The 25,275-nt window shown below is 39.6% G+C and overlaps 2 gene segments (V, D, J or C); one reads left to right on the top strand and one right to left on the bottom strand.

The window, feature by feature from the left end:
• Nucleotides 1-25,275, top strand: part of LOC127678018 (immunoglobulin kappa variable 4-1-like) — a 479,901-nt gene that overhangs the window by 282,591 nt on the left and 172,035 nt on the right.
• Nucleotides 23,088-23,778, bottom strand: LOC127677165 (Ig kappa chain V-III region MOPC 63-like). The segment is given in 2 exon segments: nt 23,088-23,431; nt 23,672-23,778. Coding segments are annotated over 2 exon segments (378 nt in total).

Below are 25,275 nucleotides of genomic sequence, written 5' to 3'. Positions count from 1 at the left end.
CTGGCCCTTTAAGTTGGGAATCTTTGCTCTCTTCTATTTAGGTTTGAGTTTCTCACTGTATCTTGAATTTCTTGTATGTTTTAGGTCATAAGATTTTTGCATTTTGCATTTTTTGACTGTTGTGTCCATCTCTTCTATGGTATCTTCTACACCTGAGATTCTCTATTCTATCTCTTCTATTCTGTTGGTGTTATTTCCATCTGTAATTCCTGACCTTTTTCCTAGATTTTCCATTTCCAGGGATGCCTCCATTTGTGTTTTCCTTATTGTTTCTACTTTCAGTTTTAGGTTTTAGATCACTTTATTTAACTCCTTCACACGTCTACCTGTGTTTTCCTGTATTTCTTTCAGTGAGTTATTGATACCCGCCTTTAAAGGACTCTATTATCTTCATGAGATAGGATTTAAGGTCAGCTTCCTGATTTTTAGGTGTGTTGTATTCAGGGCTTGCTGTGGTGGGAGAACTGGGTTATGATGAACCCACTTATATTGGCTTCTGTTGTTTGTGGTTTTGAGTTTGCCTTTTGCCACCTGGACAACCCTGGTGTTTGTTGGTCTGGGAGATTTTCTGGAGTCTGCCTATTTTGACCCTGGGTTGTTTCAAGTCTCCTGGTAGGCCTGAATCCATGGCTATAGCAGACTATCTATGGGCACTTCTGATGGGGGGGGGTCTCTTCACAGGGGCAGAGAGGGTACTGATCTTTTGCCCTGGCTGTAGTAGATCTCCTTGGAGGCCTTCAGATTGTTGAGTCAACTGCTCTGAGTGCAGTGGTTTCACAACTTCTCTGAGTGCAGTGGATTCTTTAGGATAGATCAGGATCTGGTATTTTCACCAGAGAAGACCAGCCAAGAGTCTGCCCTAGGAGAAAGGACCAGGCAGATGAAGGGGTGGATGAGGAGTCATATTTGGGAGAGCAGGGGTTTTGGTGACTTTTAGGTCCCGAATCAGCTCCCAGAAGCAGCTCTGGGACTCTGGAGGTAGGGGCAGGGGTTCTTACTAACTGCTCTGATTGCAGCAGCTTCTCTAGGATGGATCAGGATATGGTGTCTTCAATGGACTAGGCTCTTATTAATCTTTCTACTATGTAAACTTGATAATATTTATCTTGCTCTTCCATGAAAGAATTGATAGAGCCCTACTGAAGATTTTCTTAGGAAATGACCTCCTTGATTAAGATGTCTCTTTATCCTTCAGAAAAACACTGGTAAGGCTCACAGGATACAAGAGGGTCATCAGCATAAGATTTAGCAGCCTGGAAATTACTTGCTTTCCTGTACTTATGTTTGTCTGACATAGGACTACCATCTTTTTGTAGCTTATATCCATTGCCAGGATGAGATTTTAGAAAACTTCAGTATATTGGCCAGGTTCAACTGAAAAATATGTAAAGTAAGATTAATTTGACTTAAGTTTTTCCATGAGAGGGTATTTTTATTTTGGAGATTGAAAGTTCACTTGACATTTTCCTTAAGAGGAAAGTAAAGTAGTAAAAGTGGTGATTTATTAAAGGAGGTGAGTTTCAGAGTGAACCTGGAGATAGTGGGCAGGATGACTTAGAGAAAGCAAACAATCCCAATTATCCTTCCTTCAGAGAGACATTGATCACCACAAATGAAGTAATGGAGGAGTCTAGAAGGGTAGATTCCATGTAACAGTGTCTGTCTACAGAGATTCAACTCTCTCAGAAAAGCAAAACATATAGGGAATCTCAGATTATTTTCCAGCCTCAGGGCTGGATAGTTCTAGTTGGATGGTAGTATTATAATTAGTACTTCTCTTAGGTGGCCATTTTCTCTGTTTTCCAACCTATAGGTACAGCAAGCCATAGTACAGGAAAAAAAAGCACTTCTCCCTTAGGGATGCAGATCCAAGGAGAACTAGTGTCTCAGTGCTTTAGAGAAGTCCAAGTTGATGAGGGCTCAGTAACTGTCTGCAAAGAGAAGGTAGCCATTAAGCCTTCTCTTTTCCATTAAGCCTTCTCTTCCCCTGAATCCCATGTCTGGAAAGTTTTCTGATGACACTCTGTCTCAAACAAGGAATTTAGGGACCCACACCTACTATTGTCCTTTGTCCTCCATGTGTAATACATGTCATATTCACTCACATATTCTATACACCATACAGAAAAAATGAAGAAAGAAAGCAAGAAAAGAAAAAAGCAGGAAGACCTTGAACACAAATACAGAAGCTGTTAAAATGAAGAATATTGGATCAAGACAAAAGGAAAAAATCAATAAATCTGATACCAAAACTCAATTTGGGTATGGGCATAGATATAGAGACATTGGAAACAAAGGAGAAAATAACTGTAGCACAGCCTATGTTTCTAAGTAACTATAGCAGGCTGTTTGTGAGGGCAAGCAAATAAAAGCTATTGGAGTATAAGGACACTTGGGTGTGAATGTAAGCCTGTATCTGAAAGATTAATTGACAAGCTTAAGTACTCAATGCTCTTTTTAACTTAAATGATGGACAACCATGCTTTCATTAAGTCTTCAATTGTTTTTGGGGAAAAGGGGTTACTAAATCTAAAGGAGTACCTTAATAAATAGTAGATCAAAGGTGAAAAAATGGATGAGCAGTTCAGAGCACTTCTTGTTCTTGGAGAGTATGCCAATTTGCTTTCCATCACTCACATCAACTAGCTTAAAACCTCCTGTATCGGATGTACCAACAAATTGGGAAAAGATCTTCACCAACGCTACATGCGACAGAGGGCTAATATCCAATATATACAAAGAACTCTAGAAGTTAGACCCCAGAGAACCAAATAACCCTATTAAAAATTGGGCACAGAGCTAAACAAAGACTTTTCACCTGAAGAAATTCAGATGGTTGAGAAGCACCTTAAGAAATGTTTAACATCATTATTCATTAGGGAAATGCAAATCAAAACAACCTTGAGATTTCACCTTATACCAGTTAGAATGGCTAAGGTTAAAAACTCAGGAGACAGGAGGTGTTGGTGAGGATGTGGAGAAAGAGGAACACTCCTCCACTGCTGGTGGGATTGCAAGATGGTGCCACCACTTTGGAAATCAGTCTTTGGTTAATACTCTTTTTCAGTGCTATAATTTGCATTTAATATCTTTTTCTATTTTCAGAATAATAAATAAGAGACAGTAAATTTTCAATGACTAGAAAGTCAAGTAGATTCTGAGGGTGGAGGGAATAGGCAAAGATGTGGGCAGGGAGTGAGGGGAGAAGGGAAAATTATTTGAAAATAAATGTGTTAATAACAATTTAAATGATTTTAGATGCTGAAAAAGCATTTGAAAAATTCAGCATCCTTTCATGCTAAAAGTCTTGGAAAGGACAGAAATTCAAGGCCCATATCTAAACATAGTAAAAGCAATATACAGCAAACTGGTAGCCAACATCAAAATAAATGGAGAGAAACTTGAAGCAATCCCACTAAAATCAGGGACTAGACAAGGCTGCCCCCTCTCTCCACATCTTTTCAATATAGTTCTTGAATTCCTAGCTAGAGCAATTAGACAACATAAGGAAGTCAAAGGGATACAAATTGGAAAGGAAGAAGTCAGACTATCACTATTTGCAGATGATATGATAGTATACTTAAGTGACCCTAAAAACTCTACTAGAGAACTCCTACAGCTGATAAACAACTTCAGCAAAGTGGCTGGCTACAAAATCAACTCAAGCAAATCAGTAGCCTGTATATATATTCAAAGGATAAGCAGACTGAGAAATAAATTAGGGAAATGACTCCCTTCACAATAGCTACAAACAGCATAAAGGATCCTGGGGTGACTCTAACCAAACAAGTGGAAGACCTATATGACAAGAACTTCAGATCTCTGAAGAAGGAAATCGAACAAGATCTCAGAAAATGGAAAAATCTTCCATGCTCATGGATTGGCAGGATTAATACAGTTAAAATGGCCATCTTGTCAAAGGCAATCTACAGCTTCAATGCTGTCCCCATAAAAATCCCAACCCAGTTCTTCATAGAGCTAGAAAGAGCAATTCTCAAATTCATCTGGAATAACAAAAAACCCAGGATAGCTAAAACTATTCTCAACAGTAAAAGAATTTCAGGGGGATTCAGTATCCCAGACTTTAAACGTTGCTACAGAGCAATAGTGATAAAAAGTGCATGGTATTGGTACAATGTCAGGCAAGCGGATCAATGGAATAGGATTGAAGACCCAGAAATGAACCAACACACCTATGGTCACTTGATCTTCGACAAAGGAGCTGAAAGCATCCAGTGGAAAAAAGATAGTCTTTTCAACAAATGGTGCTGGTTCAATTGGAGGTCAGCATGCAGAAGAATGCAAATCAATCCATTCTTATCACCTTGTACTAAGCTCAACTCCAAATGGATCAAGGACCTCCACATAAAACCTGACACACTGAAACTAATAGAAAAGAAACTGGGGAAGACCCTTGAGGACATGGGCACAGGGGAAAAGTTCCTGAATAGAACACCAATAGCTTACGCTCTAAGATCAAGAATTGACAAATGGGACCTCATAAAACTACAAAGTTTCTGTAAGGCAAAGGACACTGTCAAAAGGATAAAATGTCAACCAACAGATTGGGAAAGGATCTTCACCAACCCTAAATCCGACAGAGGGCTAATATCTAATATATACAAAGAACTCAACAAGGTAGAACCCAGAGAACCAAATAACCCCATTAAAAAGTGGGGTACGGAGCTAAACAAAGAATTTTCACATGAAGAACTTCGGAGAGCTGAGAAACATCTTAAGAAATGTTCAACATCATTAATCATTAGGGAAATGCAAATCAAAACAACCCTGAGATTTCACCTCACACCAGTCAGAATGGCTAAGGCCAAAAACTCAGGAGACAGCAGGTGTTGGAGAGGATGTGGAGAAAGAGAAACACTCCTCCACTGCTGTTGGGATTGCAAGATGGTGCAACCACTTTGGAAATCAGTCTGGCGGTTCCCCGGAAAACTGGGCATGACACTTCCTGAGGACCCTGTTATCCTCCTCCTGGGCATATACCCAGAGGATTCTTTAGCATGCGATAAGGACACATGCTCCACTATGTTCATAGCAGCCCTATTTATAATAACCAGAAGCTGGAAAGAACCCAGGTCTCCGTCAACAGAGGAGTGGATACAAAAAATGTGGTATATTTACACAATGGAGTACTATTCAGCCATTAGAAACAATGAATTCATGAAATTCTTAGACAAATGGATGGAGCTGGAGAACATCATACTAAGTGAGGTAACCCAGTCTCAAAAGACCAATCATGATATGCACTCACTGATAAGTGGATATTAGCCTACAAACTTTGAATACCCAAGACATAATCCACATATTAAATGATGTCCAAAAAGAATGGAGGAGTGGCCCTTTGTTCTGGAAAGACTCGGTGCAAGTGTATAGGGAAATTCCAGAATAGGGAAGCAGGAAGGGGTAGATGGAGGAACAGGGGGAGGGAAGAGGGCTTATGGGACTTGCGGGGAGTGGGGACCCAGAAAAGAGGAAATCATTTGAAATGTAAATAAAAAATATATCAATTAAAAAAATTAAATAAAAAAGAGCGTTTTTTTATAGCTTACGCTCTAAGATCAAGAATTGACAAATGGGACCTCATAAAACTACAAAGTTTCTGTAAGGCAAAGGACACTGTCAAAAGGACAAAATGTCAACCAACAGATTGGGAAAGGATCTTCACCAACCCAAAAAAACCAATTTAAATGATAAATAATAACTAAGATAATCAAATTTTTTGGGAAATAATTAAATTACAAAGCTTGAAAGATGGGAGACACATTCATTTTTGTTCATAAAATGTGTTTTATTATTTGAGATATTTTACCAAACAAGCCTAGAACTCTGTGTTGAGATGACAGAGAGTAAGAGAGAACTGAGAGACTAAGCCTCACTGAGCTGCAACCCCAGGAGGTTTTTTTTTCAGCCCTGGAGCACTGAGGGAGGAAGCTCATTACCTTGCTGACAGTAATAGGTTACAGCATCATCAGCCTCCACAGGACTGATGGTGAGGGTGAAGTCTGTCCTAGACCCACTGCCACTGAACCTGGCAGGGACCCCAGATTCTAGGTTGGATGCACCATAGATGAGGAGTTTGGGTGACTGTCCTGGTTTCTGTTGGTACCAGTGCATAAAACTTATACCATAACTATCTACACTCTGGCTGGCCTTGCAGGAGATGGTGGCCCTCTGCCCTAGAGACACAGCCAAAGAAGCTGGAGACTGGGTCATCACAATGTCACCAGTGGAGCCTAGGATGATAAACCCACAGATTATTGTTATATTTTTATAAACACCTTCCCAGCAGAGGACCTTTTCATTTAAACATTTCAAGAATACTATGATCATCACTATGAGAAACCACGATATCACAGGGAATCAGGAAAGTTAAAACAAATTACAAATGCATTAATATAATGGTCAAGAGCCCGGAGGCATAGAGAGTCATGATGGACACAGAGGCTGCTCCCAACACTTCTCTGCATCCTCACCTGGAATCCAGAGCAGCAGCACCCATAGTAGGAGTGTGTCTGTCTCCATCTCTGAGAGCTGGAAGAGAGGATGCTTCTTAGGCTCCTGGCAGCTGCCCTTAAAGGAGCCTGGACTGTTGGATAATGACTCCATATGCAAATCAGCTCAGCAGAGTGTGTGCTGCTGCTCACAGGGCACCTGCTCCTGTTTCACCCACAGAGAGTTGGTGTCAGCAGGAAATTTACTAGAGCATCACATGTGTCTTAAAGGAGCCTTCTAAATACAACTTTTTGAGACAGGATTTCTCTATTTATTCTTGGTTGTCCTGAAACTCACTCTGTAGACCACATCCTTCTGTCTCTGCCTCCAGAGTGCTCGGATTGAAGGTGTGTACCACTCACACCCAGGTTTCTTTTTGCACTCTACTCTATTAAATATGTGCCCTCTAGCCTTTTGAGGTGTTAGGTGGGGGTGTGAATTGTTGTTGCAGTATGTAGAGAATGTAAGTTATTTCAAGAACAACTTGATTCCTCAAAATTGTACATATCCAATGAAAGCATTATCTGAGAGTAAATAGAGAAATTATTCAATGAAAAAAAAGTAACCTAATTCTTGGCATATTACCTTATTGTTTTAGATCCATGTTTTAGATACATGTGTATGATGTATTTTTTGCATGTTTGTACATTTGTTTATGTTTGCCATGGTATATGGGTGGAGATCAGAAGACAAGTTTGAGTGTAGATCTGAGACAAGATCTGTTGTTCACCCCAACTCATGAAATGCTTTTTAGGCCAGGCTCTTGTGGGAATTCTCTTGTTTCTGTCTCTCATCTTGCCACAATATCACTCTAAGTATGGCTGCACTCTAAATCTGTGCTGCTGCATCTGGATTTTTTTGGGTACCAGGGATGTGAGCCAGGGCCTCATAACTATGGGGACAAGCACTTTGTCCATAGAGAGACCCTGCCAGTCCATTGTCTTCAAATAAAACTAGTAAGAGGAAGTTCTTTTTATTGAACAGAAATAATACTGCAGGACATGCAGTAGTTCAAAAATGAAGAAAAGAAGCCTGTAACAAAGATGTACCCAGATACATCTTTTTGTGTAGTTTTTAAAATTATCCAAGATTTTTAAAAGACCAATATTTTATATTTAGTCATGGTGATAAATGCTAATCAACAAAACTGTTGGTTCTTTCCCAGAGAAATTGTAAGATAGACAGATAGATGCATAAATAGTTATATAGGTAGAGAAGTAAGTATTTGTTCATATTCTCAGACTGCTGCCCCTTTCTAGGTTCAACTAGTCAGCAGGATGGATTTCCTAGTAAGATTTTAAGGTGGGATGTGACAGTAGTATTTTAATTTAATAAGAAAATAAAGTCATAAGAAGACTTATGATAAGAAGGAACAGTAAGATGCATGTGTGGAGAATAGGAAGAAAGGGGGAAGAGGGAGGCAGGAAGGATGAAGAGGAAGAGAAGAACCAGGGAAGAGGGGAAGAGGAAAGAAGAAAGAATGAAAAAGAAAGAAAGGAGTAAAGAGGGAAGATGAAGGAAAGACAGATAATTGTCTCCTACAGTTTTTTCAAAGTTCAACAGTTGTCCTTTAATGAACAATTTTGGCAAAAGGATCTTTTTAAATTAAACAAGTATAGAACACAAAATGAAGAAAATCCCTCTTCTTTGTATTCGTTTATTGTAGTGGTGAGGGTGGGGAGTGGGGGGTGGAGAGTAGGGTGAGGGCCTTGCACATGCTAGGTGGGTGCAGTGAGGCTAAGCTGCTTCCATAGCCCTGTGGGTGCTTACCATTCCTATGTTTCACATAATATAGATTTCAGAGTTTAGGAATCAACCAAGTGACTCAATTTGCCTTGCATAACTTAATAACTTACTCCTGGATATAGTCTTTTGATCTCTGATTCTGTATCTTATGTTATTTTTGACTTTTAAAATTTTTTCTATGAAAAAGTTAAAAAAACCTTCTTAACTTTATTAAAGTAATCCATCATTCCTTTATTATATGTAAATATACTGTAGCTGTTTTCAGACACCAGCCCCCCCATCATTCCTTTAACAGTAGCTAGGAATAAGTGCTCAATTTTGAAAAGCACTGACAATACCTGACTGTTACAATACCTTCAGGATCTCCTCTATTAAAAAATATTAAGAATGACTATAAGAAAACTAACTGTCCTGGCCTTGGTGGCCTGAGTATATCTGAACTATTCACAAATTCAACTGAGGATACAATGTGCTTTAAAGGAGAGTGACCCTTTAAAGGAGTGGTACCTTCATGGAGGTACCAACTTTAATGTTCTCTCTTTCTTTAGTACCATGAAGAGATCAGTGACCATAGAAGTAGGGAGAGGGAGGAATGGATAGGTGCTTTCTGGGAGCGGGGCAGGGGGGGACTGGGAAAGGGGATAACATTTGAAATGTCAATAAAGAATATATCCAATAAAAAAGGCAAATACGATAAAACCTTATGCACAGGTTCAGGAAGTGCTGCTGAGTGGTTGGGTCAGATCCAAGCTTATTGTGAGTAGCCACACAAAGCAGTTCTACTGACTTCTATTGTGATTCATTTCCAAGGGCACAGAACATAACTTGGGCAGATCTTTGAGTGTTTGGTTTTCCAGAGCCTGCCAAGGCATCATTAAGCCAAATGCTGTCTGAAATTTTCCTGGTTAGTGCTTTCTACACACTCACCTGGTTAGTGTTCCACCCGCTGCTCCACTGGATGTTCTCAAATTGCTCTTTCTAACTCTATGAAGAATTGAGTTGGAATTTTGATGGGGATTGCATTGAATCTGCATATTGCTTTAGGCAAGATGGCAATTTTTACTATATCCATGAACATCTTCTGAGATCTTCGATTTCTTTCTTCAGAGGCCTGAAATTCTTGTCATACAGATCTTTCACTTGCTTGGTTAGAGTCATAACAAGGTATGTAATATTATTTGTGACTATTGGGAAGGGTGTCATTTCCCTAATTTCTTTCTCAGCCTGTTTATCCTTTGAGTAGAGGAAGGATTTGTTTGAGTTAATTTTATATCCAGCCACTTTGCTGAAGTTGTTTATCAGGTTTAGGAGTTCTCTGATGGAACTTTGGGGGTAACTTAAGAATACTATCATACCTTCTGCAAATAGTGTTATTTTTATTTCTTCCTTTCCAATTTGTATCCCTTTGACCTCCATTTGTTTTATAATTGCTCTAGCTAGAACTTCAAGTACTATATTGAACAGATAGGGAGAGAGTGATCAGCCTTGTCTAGTCCCTGATTTTACTGGGATTGCTTCAAGTTTCTCTCCATGTAGTTCAATGTTGGCTACTGGTTTGTTCTTCATTGCTTTTGCTGTGGGTATGGACCTTGAATTCCTGATCTTTCCAAGACTTTTAACATGAAGGGCTGATGAATATTGTCAAATGCTTTTTCAGCATCCAATGAGATGACTATGGGTTTTTTCTTTGAGTTTGTTTATGTAGTGGATTGTGTTGATGGATTTCCATATGTTGAATCATTTTTGCATCCCTGGGATGAAGCTTACTCGATTGTGGAGAATGAATGTTTTGATGTGTTCTTGGATTCAGTTGGCAAGAATTTTATTGAGTATTTATGAATCAATGTTCCTAAGGGAAATTGGTCTGAAGTTCTCTTTGTTGGGTCTCTGTTAGGTTTAGCTATAAGTGTAATTGTGGCTTCATAGAACGAATTAGCTAGTCTTCCTTCTGTTTCTATTTTTTTGCCTTTTCTGATTTCTTTATTTTTTATTAGATATATTCTTTATTTACATTTCAAATGTTATCCCCTTTCCTGGTTCCCCTCTCCCCTGAAAATTCCATAAGCCATCTCACCTTCTCCAGTCAACCCTCACCGACTTCCCTGTCTTGGTTTTCCTCTAGACTACACATCAAGTCTTTCCAGGACCAAGGGCCTCTCCTTTTGGTATCTAGCAAGACCATCCTCTGCTGCCTATGTGTCTGGAGCCATGGGTAACTCCATGTGTACTCTTTGGTTGATAGTTTTGTCCCCCTGAGCTCTGGGAATACTGGGTGACTCATATTGTTGTTCCTCCTGTGGTGCTGCAAACAAAGGAGAGCCTCCCATGTGAAAGCTCTATCCAGCCCCGGTAAGCCAGTACTTGTGGGCATTCACAATAGTGTCTGGGTTTTCTAACTGCATATAGGATGGATCCCTGGGTGGGGTAGTCTCAGGATGGTCTTTCTCTCAGACTCGGCTCCCCCTTTTGTCTCTGTCTCTCCTTCTATTGGTATTTCCCCCTTTCTACAAAGGATACAAGGATCCATATTTTGTTCTTCCTCCTTCTTGGGCATCATTAGTGATATGTGAAATGTGTCTTGGGTATTCCAAGCATCTGGGCTAATATCCACTTATCAGTGAGTGTATACCATGAGTGTTCCTTGGTGAGTGGGTTTCCTCACTCAGGATGATATTTTCCAGTTCCATACATTTTTTTTAAGAATTCATGAATTCATTATTTTTAATGGTTGAATAGTACTCCATCGTGTATATATACCACTTCTCCGTTGAGGGACATCTGGCTTCTTTCCAGCTTCTGGCTATTATAAATAAGGCTGCTATGAACATAGTTGAGCATGTGTCCTTATTACATATTGGAGCATCTTCTGGGAATATGCCCAGGAGTGGTATAGCTGGGTGCTCAGGTAGAATACTCTGTCTAATTTTCTGAGGAACCACAAAACTGATTTCCAGATTGGTTGTAACAGCTTGCAATCCTACCAGCAGTGGAGAAGTATTCTTCTGTCCCAACATCCTCTCCAGCATCTGCTGTCCCCTGAGTTTTTCATCTTAGCCATTCTGACTGGTGTGAGGTAGAATCTCAGTGTTGTTTTGATCTGCATTTCCCTGATTACTAAGAATGCTGAACATTTTTTTAGGTGCTTCAGAGACATTCAAGTTTCCTCAGTTGAGTATTCCCTGTTTTGCTCTGTATCCCATTTTTTAATAGGGTTATTTCATTCTCTGGGGTCTAACTTCTTGAGTTCTTTGTATACATTGGATATTAGCCTGGCAGAGAGGTTTTTTTTTTTCCTTTTTTATCCTACAAGTCCTTGACCTGTAGTTGACAATTTGGAGTAGATTAAGATTTGATCCTTGCCCTTCTTAATTTCTTTAGAATATAAGCTTAATAATATTTTTCTTGCTGTTTTAAGAATGGACTGTCATGGACCCCTTAAAGGTTTTCTTAGGAAATTATCTCCTTTCCTTTACAGTCTCTTTCCCCTTCAGAAAAGGCTTGTTATGTGGATCATAGGATACAAGAAGGTCATCAGCATAAGATTCATCTGTCAGCAAACTTCTTGTTTTCCTGAACTTATATTTGTCTAAGACAAACATTATCTTTTTGTGGCTTGTATCCATTACCAGGCTGAGATTTTGGAAAGCTTCAGTATATTGGTCAGGTTCAACTGAAAATCTCTAAAGTCAGATTAAATTTGATTTAAGTTTTGCAAAGATAGGGGATTTGCATTTTGGAGAGCAAATGTTCACTTGACATTTCCCTTAAGAGGAAAGTAAAGGAGTTACAGACCACTTAGCAGTGGCTGATTAGAGGAGGTGACCCTCAGTGTGAACTTGGAGATAGTGGGCAGGCTGAGAAAGCAAACAGAGTATCCAACTTATCCTTCTCTCAGAGAGGCATTGATCACCACAGATGCAGTCCTCGAGGAGAGTTTAGAAGAGTAGATTCCATGCAACAATGTCTGTCTACAGAGATTTTACTTTCCCAGGAAAATAAAACATATTTATATATAGGGGATCTCAGATCATTTTCCAGCTTCATGGCTGGATAGTTCTACTTGGATGCTAGTATCACAATTAATATTTCTCCTAGAAGTCTATTTTCTCTGTTTTATAATTTATGGATACAGCAAGCCATAGTATAGGAAAAAAAGTACTTCTCCCTTCAGGGTATAATTTCCGATGTTTGGAACCTTCCCTGATGACACTCTGTTTCAAACAAGGTGGAATTTGAGGACCAATACCTAATGTTGTTCTTTGTCCTCCATGTGCACTACATGTTTTATTCACTCACATGTTTTATACACCATACACAAAAGATGAAAAAAGAAAGAAAGAAGGAAAGAAAAGGGCAGAAAGACATTGAACATAAATATAGAAACTGTTTAAATGAAGAACACTGGATCAAGACAAAAGAAAAATCAATAAGTTTGATACTAAAGTTTAATTTTGGGATGGGCACTGAGATAGAGACATTGGAACCAAAGCAGCAAAACAACTATAGCACAGCCTATGCTTCTTCTTCTTCTTTTTTTTTTACATTTGTTTATTCGATATATTTTTTTATTTACATTTCAAATGATTTCCCCTTTTCTAGACCCCCTGCTCCCCGAAAGTCCCATCAGCCCCCTTCCCTCCTCCTGTTTTCCCACCCAACCCTTCCCACTTCCCTGTTCTTGTTTTACCCTATACTGCTTCACTGAGTCTTTCCAGAACAAGGGGCCATTCCTCCATTCTTCTTGTACTTCATTTGATGTGTGGATTATGTTTTGGGTACTCCAATTTTCTAGGATACTATCCACTTATTAGTGAGTGCATACCATGATTCATCTCTTGAGTCTGGGTTTCCTTACTTAGTATGATGTTCTCCAGCTCCATCCATTTGCCGAAGAATTTCATGAATTCATTGTTTTTAATGGCTGAGTAGTACTCCATTGTGTATATATACTACATTTTTTGCATCCATTCTTCTGTTGAGGGATACCTAAACATTGTTAAAGCAATATACAGCAAACCGGTAGCCAAAATCAAACTAAACGGAGAGAAACATGAAGCAATACCACTAAAATCAGGGACTAGACAAAGCTGTCCTCTCCATATCTTTTCAATATAGTATTTGAAGTTCTAGTTAGAACAATTAGAAAACATAAGGAGGTCAAGGGGATACAAATTGGAAAGGAAGAAGTCAAATTATCACTATTTGCAGATGACATGATAGTCTACTTAAGTGACCTGAAAACCTCCACCAGAGAACTCCTACAGCTGATAAACAACTTCAGCAAAGTGGATGGTTATAAAATCAACTCAAGCAAATCCGTTGCCTTCCTATACTCAAAGGATAATCAGGCTGAGAAAGAAGTTAGGGAAATGACACTCTTCACAATAGCCACAAAGAATATAAAGTATCTTGGTGTGACTCTAACCAAACAAGTGAAAGATCTATATGACAGCCTATGCTTCTAAGTAACTATAGCAGGCTGTTTGTGAGGGCAAGCAAAGAAAAGGGGGTTACTAAATATAAAGAAATACCTTAATAAATGGTTCAGAGGCAAAGAAATGGCTTAGCAGTTCAGAGCACTTCTTGCTCTTGCAGAGGACTCCAGTTTGTTTTCCATCACCACCATCAACTAGCTCAAATCCTCATGTATCAGTTCCCTGGGATCTGATGCCCTCTTCTGACTGCTATGAGCGCTCACACTTAAACCCCCTCTGGAATTTAAAATTAAAATAAATGATTAAAGGAAAAGAAATAGTACCTCATACTGGTATGGTTGATCACCCTATACCAGAAAGCATGCTCACAGAAGACTGACGCCCTGAGTTTGATTCACAGAGTGGATCTAGCAAAAGAAAGAACTAACTTCTGCATGTTGTCCTTTCATACATACATGCATACACACACACACACAGACACTCATACACACACCATACACACACACTCACACACTCACACACACACACACACCCTGACACACACACACACACACACACACACACACACACACACACACACACAGAGAGAGACACTACAGTAAATGTCTTTGGTTAACAATTTTTAGTGACATAAGTTATATTTGTTATCTTTTCTTATTTTCAGAATTGTAAATAAGAGACAGTAAGTCCTCAGTGACAGAAAAGTCAAAGGAGGATTCTGAGGGTGGAGGGAATAAGCAGAAATGTAGTCAGGGACTGAGGGGAGAAGGGAAAATTATCCAAAGATGAATATTTGTTAATAACAATTTAAATGATAAATAATAATTAAAATAATCATGTATTTTGTTGGGACATAATTAAATTACAAAGCATGAAGGATGGGACACACATACATATTTGTTATAAAACTTGTTTCATTATTTGAGATCCTTTTCAAAACAAGCCTAGAGCTCTGTGTTGAGATGTCAGAGAGTAAGAACTGTGAGATTGAGCCTCAGTGAGGTTTTTGTTCAGCCCTGGAGTACTGTGGGAGTAAGCTCCTTACTTTGCTGACAGTAATACATTGCAGTATCTTCAGCCTCCACAGGATCAATGGTGAGGGTGAAGTCTGTCCCAGACCCTTTGCCACTGAACCTGGCAGGGACCCCAGATTCTAGGTTGGATGCACTATAGACGAGGAGTTTGGGTGTCTGTCCTGTTTTCTGTTGTACCAGTGCATAAAACTTAAGCCATAATTATTGATACTCTGACTGACCTTGTGAGAGATGGTGGCCTTCTGCGCTAGAGACACAGTGAAACGAGCTGGAGATTGGGTCAGTACAATGTCACTACCACCACCGGAGCCTGGAATGATAAACATACTATATATATATATATATATATATATATATATATATATATATACCAGCTCTCCCTGCCACCACCCTATTCCGTCAGATGTGGTAGACTCAAGCCACTTCTACCACAGGGAAGATTCTACTTCCTGATACTTTCTAGAGAATTGACAGGAACAGGCAATTGGTAAGAACTACCCCCCACCCCCTACTTCTAGAGGCCCAAGCTGCTCTCTGGGACTCACAACCCAGCAATCCCCAGATCACCAATCCCCTTCCATCCCTTCTACCCATCTCTCCTCCCTCACTATTTCCCTGTTCCTTCCGATGTGGTAGACCAGTTCCACTTCTGCCATGGGGCAGATCCTACTTCCTGATACTTTCTAAAGAACTGGCAGCAGCAGAACAGTTGAGAACTAGCAGCTTGAAGGGCATTTGACTCTTTCCAATTCTGCCACAGGGAAGACCCCATCTCCTGACACTTTCTGGAGAACCAGCTGTATGTAGGGTATTTGAGAGAAAGGGAATCCCAGGAGTACAAAAACATAGGCCTGAAGGACAGAGAAGTTAGAGACAGCAAGGCCGGCTAACACTAGAGATAACTAGATGGCCAAAGGCAAACACAAGATCATTACCAACAGAAACCAAGGCAACATGGCACCATCAGAACCCAGTTCTCCCACAACAGCAAATCCTGGATACTTCATCACATCATAAAAGCAAGAGCTGGATATAAAAATCACATCTCATTATGCTGATGGAGGACTTCAAGAAGGGCATAAATAATTCCCTTATTACAGGAGAACATGGGTCAACAGGTAGAAGCCATTAAAGAGGAAACGCAAAAATGTCTTAAAGAAATACAGAATATGGGTCAACAGGTAGAAGCCCTTATAGAGGAAACACAAAACTCCCATGAAGAAATATGAGAGAACATGGATCCAGAGGTAGAAGCCCTTAAAGAGGAAACACAAAAATCCCATAGGCAATTATGGGAGAACATGGGTCAACACGCAGAAGCCCTTAAAGAGGAATCACAAAAATCCCTACAAGAAACACAGGAGAACATGGGTCAACACATAGAAGCCCTTAAAGAGGAAACACAAAAAAAAACCCTTAAAGAATTTCAGGAAAAAACAAATAAACAAGTGAAGGAACTGAACAAAACTATCCAGGATCTAAAAATGGAAGTAGATACAATAAAAAAATCACAAAGTGAGACATCTCTGGAGATAGAAACCCTTGGAAAGAATTCAGGAGTCACAGATGGAAGGATCAACAACAGAATACAAGATATAGAAGAAAGAATCTCAGATGTTGAAGATGCCATAGAAATCATTGACTCAACAGTCAAAGAAAATGCAAAATGCACAAAGCCTGTAACCCAAAACATCCAGGAAATCCAGGTCACAAAGAGAATACCAAACCTAAGGATTATAGATATAGACGAAAGCAAGGATTTACATATTAAAGGCCCAATAAATATCTTCTACAAAATTATAGAAGAAAACTTTCCTAACCTAAAGAAAGAGATACCCATAAACATTCAAGAAGCCTAGAGAACTCCAAACAGACTGGTTTAGAGCAGAAATTCCTTCTGTCACATAATAATCAAAATACCAAATGCACTAAAGAAAGAAATAATATTAAAAGCTGTAAGAGGAAAAAGGTCAAGTAACATACAAAGGCAGACCTTTCAGAATTACACCAGACTTCTCACCACAAACTATGAAAGCCAGAAGATCCTGGGAAGATGTCATACAGACCTTAAGAGAGCATAAATGTCAGCCCAGACTTCTATGCCCAGCAAAACTGTCAATTACTATAGATGGTGAAAACAAGAAATTCCATGAAAAAAGCAAATTTACACAATATCTTTCCAGAAATCCAGCTCTGCAAAGGCTAATGGGTGGAAAATACTAACACAAGGCTGGAAACCACACCTTAGAAAAAGCATCACATTTCCTCAAGGGAGGCTCCTTTCTCTGTGATAAAGTCAGAGAAACTCAGGTTGATACACAAAACCAGCCAGTACACCATCTCCTAAAACTTTCTTCTTACAATTATTTTAATCAAATCACAAATTCTATAAAATCATTAATTCATAAAAGTCCATCTTCATGTTGATCTGCAGTAAATTTGCCCAATAGGGTGCATTGGTTACAAGAAATCATTAGACTACATAATTGCAATAGGAGAGGCATATCAATAGCATGAAACAATGCTGGGATGAAGACTCTTGACTTTTTTCTCAGAACTCACCCATGGCAGACCATGCAAAAATAGTGGTCCATCTCCAGGAAGTCATCCATTAGTCTTAGTCTTTTTTAGATGGCTCCTGACATTTTTCTCCACATCCAATAGTGATTTTCTATATTGTCTTCCATAAGTGTGAACACACACTCATCTGCTTTCTTTAGTTTATAATTCCATTTTTACTATCTTTAAAGAGGTAGGGGATATTTAAGAGCTAACTATTTATCCTGAACTCTCCTGGAAATCACTATCTAGTGCCCGCTAACCCTGAACTTGCAACCAACCTGCCTCTTTCCCCGATGGCTAGATTACATGACACCATGCCTAGCTCCATTTCATTTTTCTTTTACCATTGCATGTACATGAACACTCTTAGCATCTTAGTTAAAGGTGAAATTCTAGTTGTGTAGCTGTCTTTTATTGGGTTTGTTGAAAGATTACCTTATTTGATACCTCTCTGAATTTGACCATTTATGTGTGGTCATTCTGTTTTTGTTTTTGTTTTTATTTTTATTTGATTCTAGAGTGATATTTATTCAGAAATAACTAACCACAAGACTATTTAAAACCATCCAATAAAATTTCAAGTTTTATTCTTTTCTACCATAGTCCAGTCCTTCATCACTGATTCTTCTTTCTAAATCTGTCAGGGTGTTCTTCCACTTTGTGACTTGGCACATATACTTTTCTCTATTAAAAATTCTGGCACTCTCACTAAGAATCTTTATCATCCACATTTATTCCCTTATTATCTCTCCAAACCTGTCCATAGAGGAATTATGCCTGCCTCACCTTCTGACAGTATTTCTTTTTTATTAGATATTTGCTTTATTTACATTTCAAATGGTATCCCTTTTCCCTGTTAACCCTCCGAAACTGCCTATCCCCTCCCCCTCCTAAGTCCCCTCCCCCATTTGCCTGACTTGCTTTTCCCCATTTTGGGGAATTGAGTCTTCACAGGACCAATGGCCTCTCCTCTCATTAATATCTGAAATGGTCATCTTCTGCTACATATGTAGCTGGAGACATGGGTCCCTCCATGTGTACTCTTTGGTTGGTGGTTTAGTCCCTGGGAGCTCTGGGGATACTGGTTGGTACATATTATTGTTCCTCCTGCAGAGCTGCAAGCCTCTTCAGCTCCTTGGGTCCTTTCTCTAGCTGCTCCACAGGGGACCCTATGCTCTTTCTATTGGTTGGCTGTGAGGCATGGGTATTTGGTCCACTTTCCATTAAGGATCAAAATATCCACATTTTGGTCTTCCTTCTTGAGCTTCATGTGGTCTTTGAGTAGTATCTTGGGTTTTCTGAGCTTTGGGGAATATATCCACTTATCAGCAATGCATACCATGTGTGTTCTTTTGTGATTGGGTGACCTCACTCAGGGTGATATTTTCTAGCTCCAATTTCTTATGTAATTCTTTCCTAAGAGATATCACCAATGAAGGAACCAAGGAAGATGTTATCTGCTTACTGGAGAACATTAACTTATAAGTAAGAGAATTTAGCTAGGTCCCATGACAGTGTCTGTCCAAATATGTGAGGACTGTCTTGGAAGTTTTGGGGCAATATAGTTTAAGAGATTTTGGTGGTTTCATTCAAAAATCCTCAAAGGCAAAAAGATATTGGCAATCTGGGTGTAAAGGCATGCAGAAAAACGGACCATTTAAATCTGTAACTGTGAACCATTTGGTCCTCTCAGGGATTTGTGTTACCAAAGGATAGGAATTGGGGGCTCCTAGGTAGGTAGAAATTATGGCCTTGTTAATAAGGAGGAGGCCCTTACTGACTTCCATTATTCACTAGTCTTTTGAACATCCATCATTGGGATGTTACAGGGACTTTTGCTTGATTTTAAGACCCTGTGACTTGAAGTCATCTTTAAATCCTAATTGATTTCCAATTCCTTTTAAGATTACAATTTTAGTGGACACTGTCTTTGATGAGGAAAAGAAAGGGGTTCTTTTGACTGTTCTTTTGAACTTTGACTGGGATGGTAGTGGAGGCATTAAAAAACTTTTTTCTGTGTCATGAAAGCCCTGGATTATGATTTTTTTCAATGAGGGACAAGTAAGTAGCCTGCTTTGGAGCCACAAGAGTAGTGGAATGGATTTGGCCAGAATGTCTTTTTCTAGCACGGGAGCTGTGAAACATGGCTTCATTAAGTAGTTATGGAAGAATATGGAAGATAGATTAACTTCAGAGTGTCTGGCTTTATGTGGAGGTCCTTGATCCATTTGGATTTGAGCTTAGTACAAGGAGACAAGGATGGATCAATTTGCATTCTTCTGCAAGCTGACCTCAAGTTGAGCCAGCACCATTTGTTGAAAAGGCTATCTTTTTTCCATTGGATGTTTTCAGCCCCTTTGTCAAAGATCAAGTGCATCATCTTGCAATCCCACCAGCAGTGGAGGAGTGTTCCTCTTTCTCCACACCCTCCAACACCTGCTGTCTCCTGAGTTTTTGACTTTAGCCATTCTGACTGTTGTGAGGTTAAATCTCAGGGTTCTTTTGATTTGCATTTCCCTAATGATTAATGATGTTGAACATTTCTTAAGGTGTTTCTCAGCTCTCCGAAGTTCTTCATGTGAAAATTCTTTGTTTAGTTCCGTACCCCACTTTTTAAATGGGGTTATTTGGTTCTCTGGGTTCTGCATTCTTGGGTTCTTTGTATATATTAGATATTAGCCCTCTGTCAGATTTAGGGTTGGTGAAGATCCTTTCCCAATCTGTTGGTTGACGTTTTGTCATTTTGACAGGGTCCTTTGCCTTACAGAAACTTTGTAGTTTTAAAAATTCAGCCATTAGAAACAATGAATTCATGAAATTCTTAGGCAAATAGATGGAGCTAGAGAACATCATACTAAGTGAGGTAACCCAGACTCAAAAGGTGAATCATGGTATGCACTCACTAATAAGTGGATATTAACCTAGAAAATTGGAATACCCACAACATAATCCACACATCAAATGAGGTACAAGAAGAAAGGAGGAGTGGCTCCTTGTTCTGGAAAGACTCAGTGAAGCAGTATAGGGCAAAACCAGAATGGGGAAGTGGGAAGGGGTGGGTGGGAGGACAGGGGGATAGAAAGAGGCTTATGGGACTTTTGGGGAGTGGAGGGCTAGAAAAGGGGAAATCATTTGAAATGTAAATAAAAAAATATATCGAATAAAAAAAGGAAGATAGATTAAGTAGTTATGGAAGAAGATGGAAGATACATGAATATCAGGGAGATGTATGGGATCAGGCTTTTTCTCTGATGTCTTTCAGGGTATATTGAGAGAGGAGGTAAAAACCATACTAGAACATATACTTCAATAGTTATATAGTTTCAGAATCTAGAAGGAAGGTTACTTCCTTTCTTTCAGTTCTCAGAATCATGTGCAGCTCCTAAATAAGTATGGTGTCTCATCAGCAAGAGCTGAAGATAAGATAACAGCCTAAGAACTTAACAGTGCTGTTGAATGACTTGTGGAGAGGAGGGGTTGAGATGCAGGGAATTCTGCTTCCAAAGATAGTGTAACCTCTCGTGTTGCCTCTTTCACAGTGGATGGGTCATGTCAGCTTCCTTTGCTTACAAGGTTACTTTTTAAATTTCTTGACTGTCCTTAAATGTAGCAGTTACCTGTAAGGCTATTTAGAAATCCTTAAGCCTGCACTATTGTGAGGTCACTACCAGGGTGTCGCCTTAGTTTTTTTCTCATTGAGTATTCTCCAGAGATCAATTGTACAAGACTGAAATGGCAGTCTTCAGGAAATTATTTAAAGTGTGTACTGGTTCAAGGGATAGTTCCTATACATTCCTTCTAATACCCGGGATTAATTTGCTTATAAACATATTTGTTTAAATTGATTTTCTTTCTACAGAGTCCAAAGACATAGATGAGTGGTGCATTGATGTCCCTCTGTGCTTTTCAAGGAAGGCAGGTTGACTTGGAGAGAGCAAATAAGAGGATCACATATATCCTTCTCTCAGAGAGGCATTGATCACCACAGATGCAGTCCTAGAGGATGCTAGAAGGATAGATTCCATGTAGCAGTGTCTGGCTACAGAGATTCAACTCTCCCAGGAAAGCAAAACATACTTACATAAAGAGGATCTCAGATCATTTTCCAGCCTTGTGGCTGGATAGTTCTAGTTGGATGGTAGTATTATAATTAGTACTTCTTTTAGGAGGCCATTTTCTGTGTTTTTCCAGCCTATAGGCACAGAAAACCATAACAAAGGAAAAAGGCACTTCTCCCTTAGGGATGTAGATTCAAGAAGTGCTAGTATCTCATAGCTTTAAAGAAGTCCAAGTTGATTAGAGCTCATTACCTTTCCTCAAAGAGAAAGTATCCAATAACTCTTCTCTTCCACAGTATCCCATGTCTGGAAAGTTCCCTGATGACACCCTGTCTCAAACAAGGAATTTGAGGCCCAACACCTAGTGTTGTCCTTTGTCCTCCATGTGTATTACATGCTACTTTCACTCACATATTTTTATAAACCATATACAAAAGATGAACAAAGAAAGGAATACAGGAAGAAAGAAAAGAAAGAAAAGAGCAGGAAGACATTGAACACAAACATAGAAGCTATTAAAAATGAGTATTTGATCACGACAAAAGGAAAAATCAATAAATCTGAAACTAAAACAATTTGAGAATGGACACAGAGATTGAGACATTGGAACAGAAGCAGGAAAATAACTGTAGCACAGCCTATGTTTCTAAGTGACTATGGCAGACTGTTTGTGAGGGCGAGCAAAGAAAAGCAATTGGAGTATAAGAACACTGGGATGGGAATGCAAGCCTGTATTTGAATGTTTATCAGACAAACTTAACTACTCAATGCTCTTTTTAACTTAAATGATGGACAACTATGCTCCCATCAAGTCTTCCATTGTTTCAGGGGAAAAAAGAGTTACTAAATCTAAAGGAGTACCTTAATAAATAGTAGATCAGAGGTAAATAAATGAGTTAGCAGTTCAGAGGTCTTCTTGTTCTTGCAGAGGACAAAGTTTGGTTTTCAGCACCCACATCAATGAGCTCAAAACCTCTGTATCTCCAGCTCCCCGGGATCTGATGCCCCCTTCTGACTGCTATGAGAACTCATACTTGCAGCCTTCTCCCCATGTACACAATTAAAAAAATGATTAAAGGGAAAGAAATAGTACCCCAGGCTGGGTTTCTTACCCTGAACCAGTAAGCATGTTTACAGAAGACTGGTGACTTAGGTTTGATTCGAAGACTGGACCTGGTGGAAATAAAAAATTAACTCCTAACTCCTGCAGGTTGTACTTACACACACCCAAACATACACTGACACACATACACACACTGGCACACACACACACACACACACACACACACACACACACTGACACACACACACCAACTCACTTCTGTAAATGTTTTTGGTTAACACTATTTCTTAGTGACATAATTTGTATTTATTATCTTTTTCTATTTTCAGAATTATAAATAAGAGATGGCAAGTCCTCAGTGACTGGAAAGTCAAAGGAGGATTCTGAAGGTGAGGGAACAGGCAGAGGTGTGGTCAGGGAGTGAGGGGAGAAGAGAAAATTATCCAAAGATAAATATATGTTAATAAAAATTTAAATGATAAATAATAATTATAACAATCATATATTTTGTTGGGATATAATTAAATTACAAAGCATGAATGATGGGACACACATACACATTTGCTTATAAAATGTGTTTTATTATTTGAGATTTTTTTTCCAAACAAGCCTAGAACTCTGTGTTGAGATGTCAGAGAATAAGGGAGAACTGAGAGACTGAGCCTCAGTGAGCTGCAATGCAGGAGGTTTTTGTTCAGCCCTGGAGCACTGTGGGAGGATCCTTCATACCTTGCTGACAGTAATAGGTTGCAGCATCATCAGCCTCCACAGGATTGATGGTGAGGGTGAAGTCTGTCCCAGACCCACTGCCACTGAACCTGGCAGGGACCCCAGATGCTAGGTTGGATGCACCATAGATGAGGAGTTTGGGTGGCTGTCCTGGTTTCTGTTGGTACCAGTGCATAAAACTATAGCTAGATATACTGACACTTTGGCTGGCCCTGCAGGAGATGGTGGCCCTCTGCCCTAGAGATGCAGCCAAAGAAGCTGGAGATTGGGTCAGCACAATGTCACCATTGGAACCTGGAATGATAGACACACAGATTATTGTTATATTTGTATGAACACCTTCCCAGCAGAGGACCTTTTCACTTAAAAATTTCAAGATTACTGTGTCCATCACTATGAGAAGCCAGGAAATCAAGGGGAATCAGGAAAGTTAAAACTAATTACAAATGAATTAATATAATAATCAAGAGCTCAGAGGCATGGAAAGTCATGATGACCACAGCAGTTGCTCCCAACACTCCTCTGCATCCTCACCTGGAACCCAGAGCAGCAGCACCCATAGCAGGAGTGTGTCTGTCTCCATCTCTGAGAGCTGGAAGAGAGGATGCTTCTTAGGCTCCTGGAAGCTGCCCTTAAAGGAGCCTGGACTGTTGGATAATGCACTGATTATCCAATGCATGTTGGATAATTTGCACTCCATATGCAAATCAGCTCAGCAGAGTATGTACTGCTGCTCAAGGGGCACCTGCTCCTGTTTCACCCACAGGGAGTTGGTGTCAGCAGGAAATTTACTAGAGCATCACATATGTCTTAAAGGACCGTTTTAATAAAAAACTTATTTATTTAAAAAAAAATTTTTTTTTTTTACATTTCCTGTGTTATCCTTTTACCTCGTTTCCTCCTCACCCCGATCCTGGAACTCCCTATTCCATTTCTCCTTCCCCTACTTCTATGAGGGTGTTCCTCCACTCACCTACCCATTCGATTCTCCTACACTGGGGCATCTTAGGAGCCTTCATTGGATCAAGGACCTCTCCTCCCACTAATGCCTGAGAAGGCAATCCTCTGCTACATATGCAGCTGGAGCCATGTGTACTCCTTGGTTGGTGGCTTAGTCCCTGGGAACTCAGAGGAGTCTGGTTAGTTAATATTGTTGTTCTTCCTATGTGACTGAAAACCCCTTCAGCTCCTTTAATCCTTTCTCCTCCATTGGGGACTCCACACTCAGTGCAATGGTTGGCTCTGAGCATCCTACTCTGTATTTGTAAGGCTCTCGCAGGACCTCTCAGGAGACAGCTAAACCAGGCCCCTTTTAGGAAGCATTTCTTAGCATCCTCAATAGTGTTGGAATTTGGTGACTATCTGGGGTGAATCCCCAGGTGGGACAATCTTTGGATGGCCTCTCCTTCAGTCTCTGCTCTATACTTTGTCTCCATATTTGCTATGTGAGTATTTTGTTCCCCTTTCTAAGAAGGACCAAAGCACCCACATTTTGCTCTTACTTTTTCTTGAGCTTCATGTAATTTGTGAATTGTATTTTGGGTATTTGGAACTTTTGGGCTAATACCCACTTATCAGTGAATGCATACCATGTGTGTTCTTTTGTGATTGGGGTACCTCATTCAGGATGATATTTTACAGTTTCATCCATTTGCCTAAGAATTTTATGAATTGATTATTTTTAATAGCTGAGCAGTATTCCATTGTGTAGATATTTCACATTTTCTGTATCCATTCCTCCATTGAGGGACATCTGGGTTGTTTCCAGCTTCTGGCTATTATAAATGAGGCTATTATGAACATAATGGAGGATGTGTCCTCATAACATGCTGTATAATCCTCTGGATATGTGCCCAGGAGTGGTATAGTAGGGTCCTCTGGTAGTATTGTGCCCAATTTTCTGAGGAACTGCCAAACTGATTTCCAGAGTTGTTGTAACAGCTTGCTGTCCTCCCAACAATGGAGGAGTGTTCCTCATTCTCCATATCCTCACCAGTATCTGCTTTCACCCGAGTTTTTCATCTTAGCCAGTCTGACTGGTGTGAGGTGGAGTCTCAGGGTTGTTTTGATTTTCATTTCTCTGATGACTAAAGATGGTGAACATTTCTTTAGGTGCTTCTCAGGTATTCGGTATTTCT

This window comes from Apodemus sylvaticus, chromosome 2 (assembly GCF_947179515.1).
Source record: "Apodemus sylvaticus chromosome 2, mApoSyl1.1, whole genome shotgun sequence".
In the NCBI taxonomy this organism is placed as follows: Eukaryota; Metazoa; Chordata; class Mammalia; order Rodentia; family Muridae; genus Apodemus; species Apodemus sylvaticus.
This window is presented reverse-complemented; position numbering and strand designations above follow the sequence as displayed.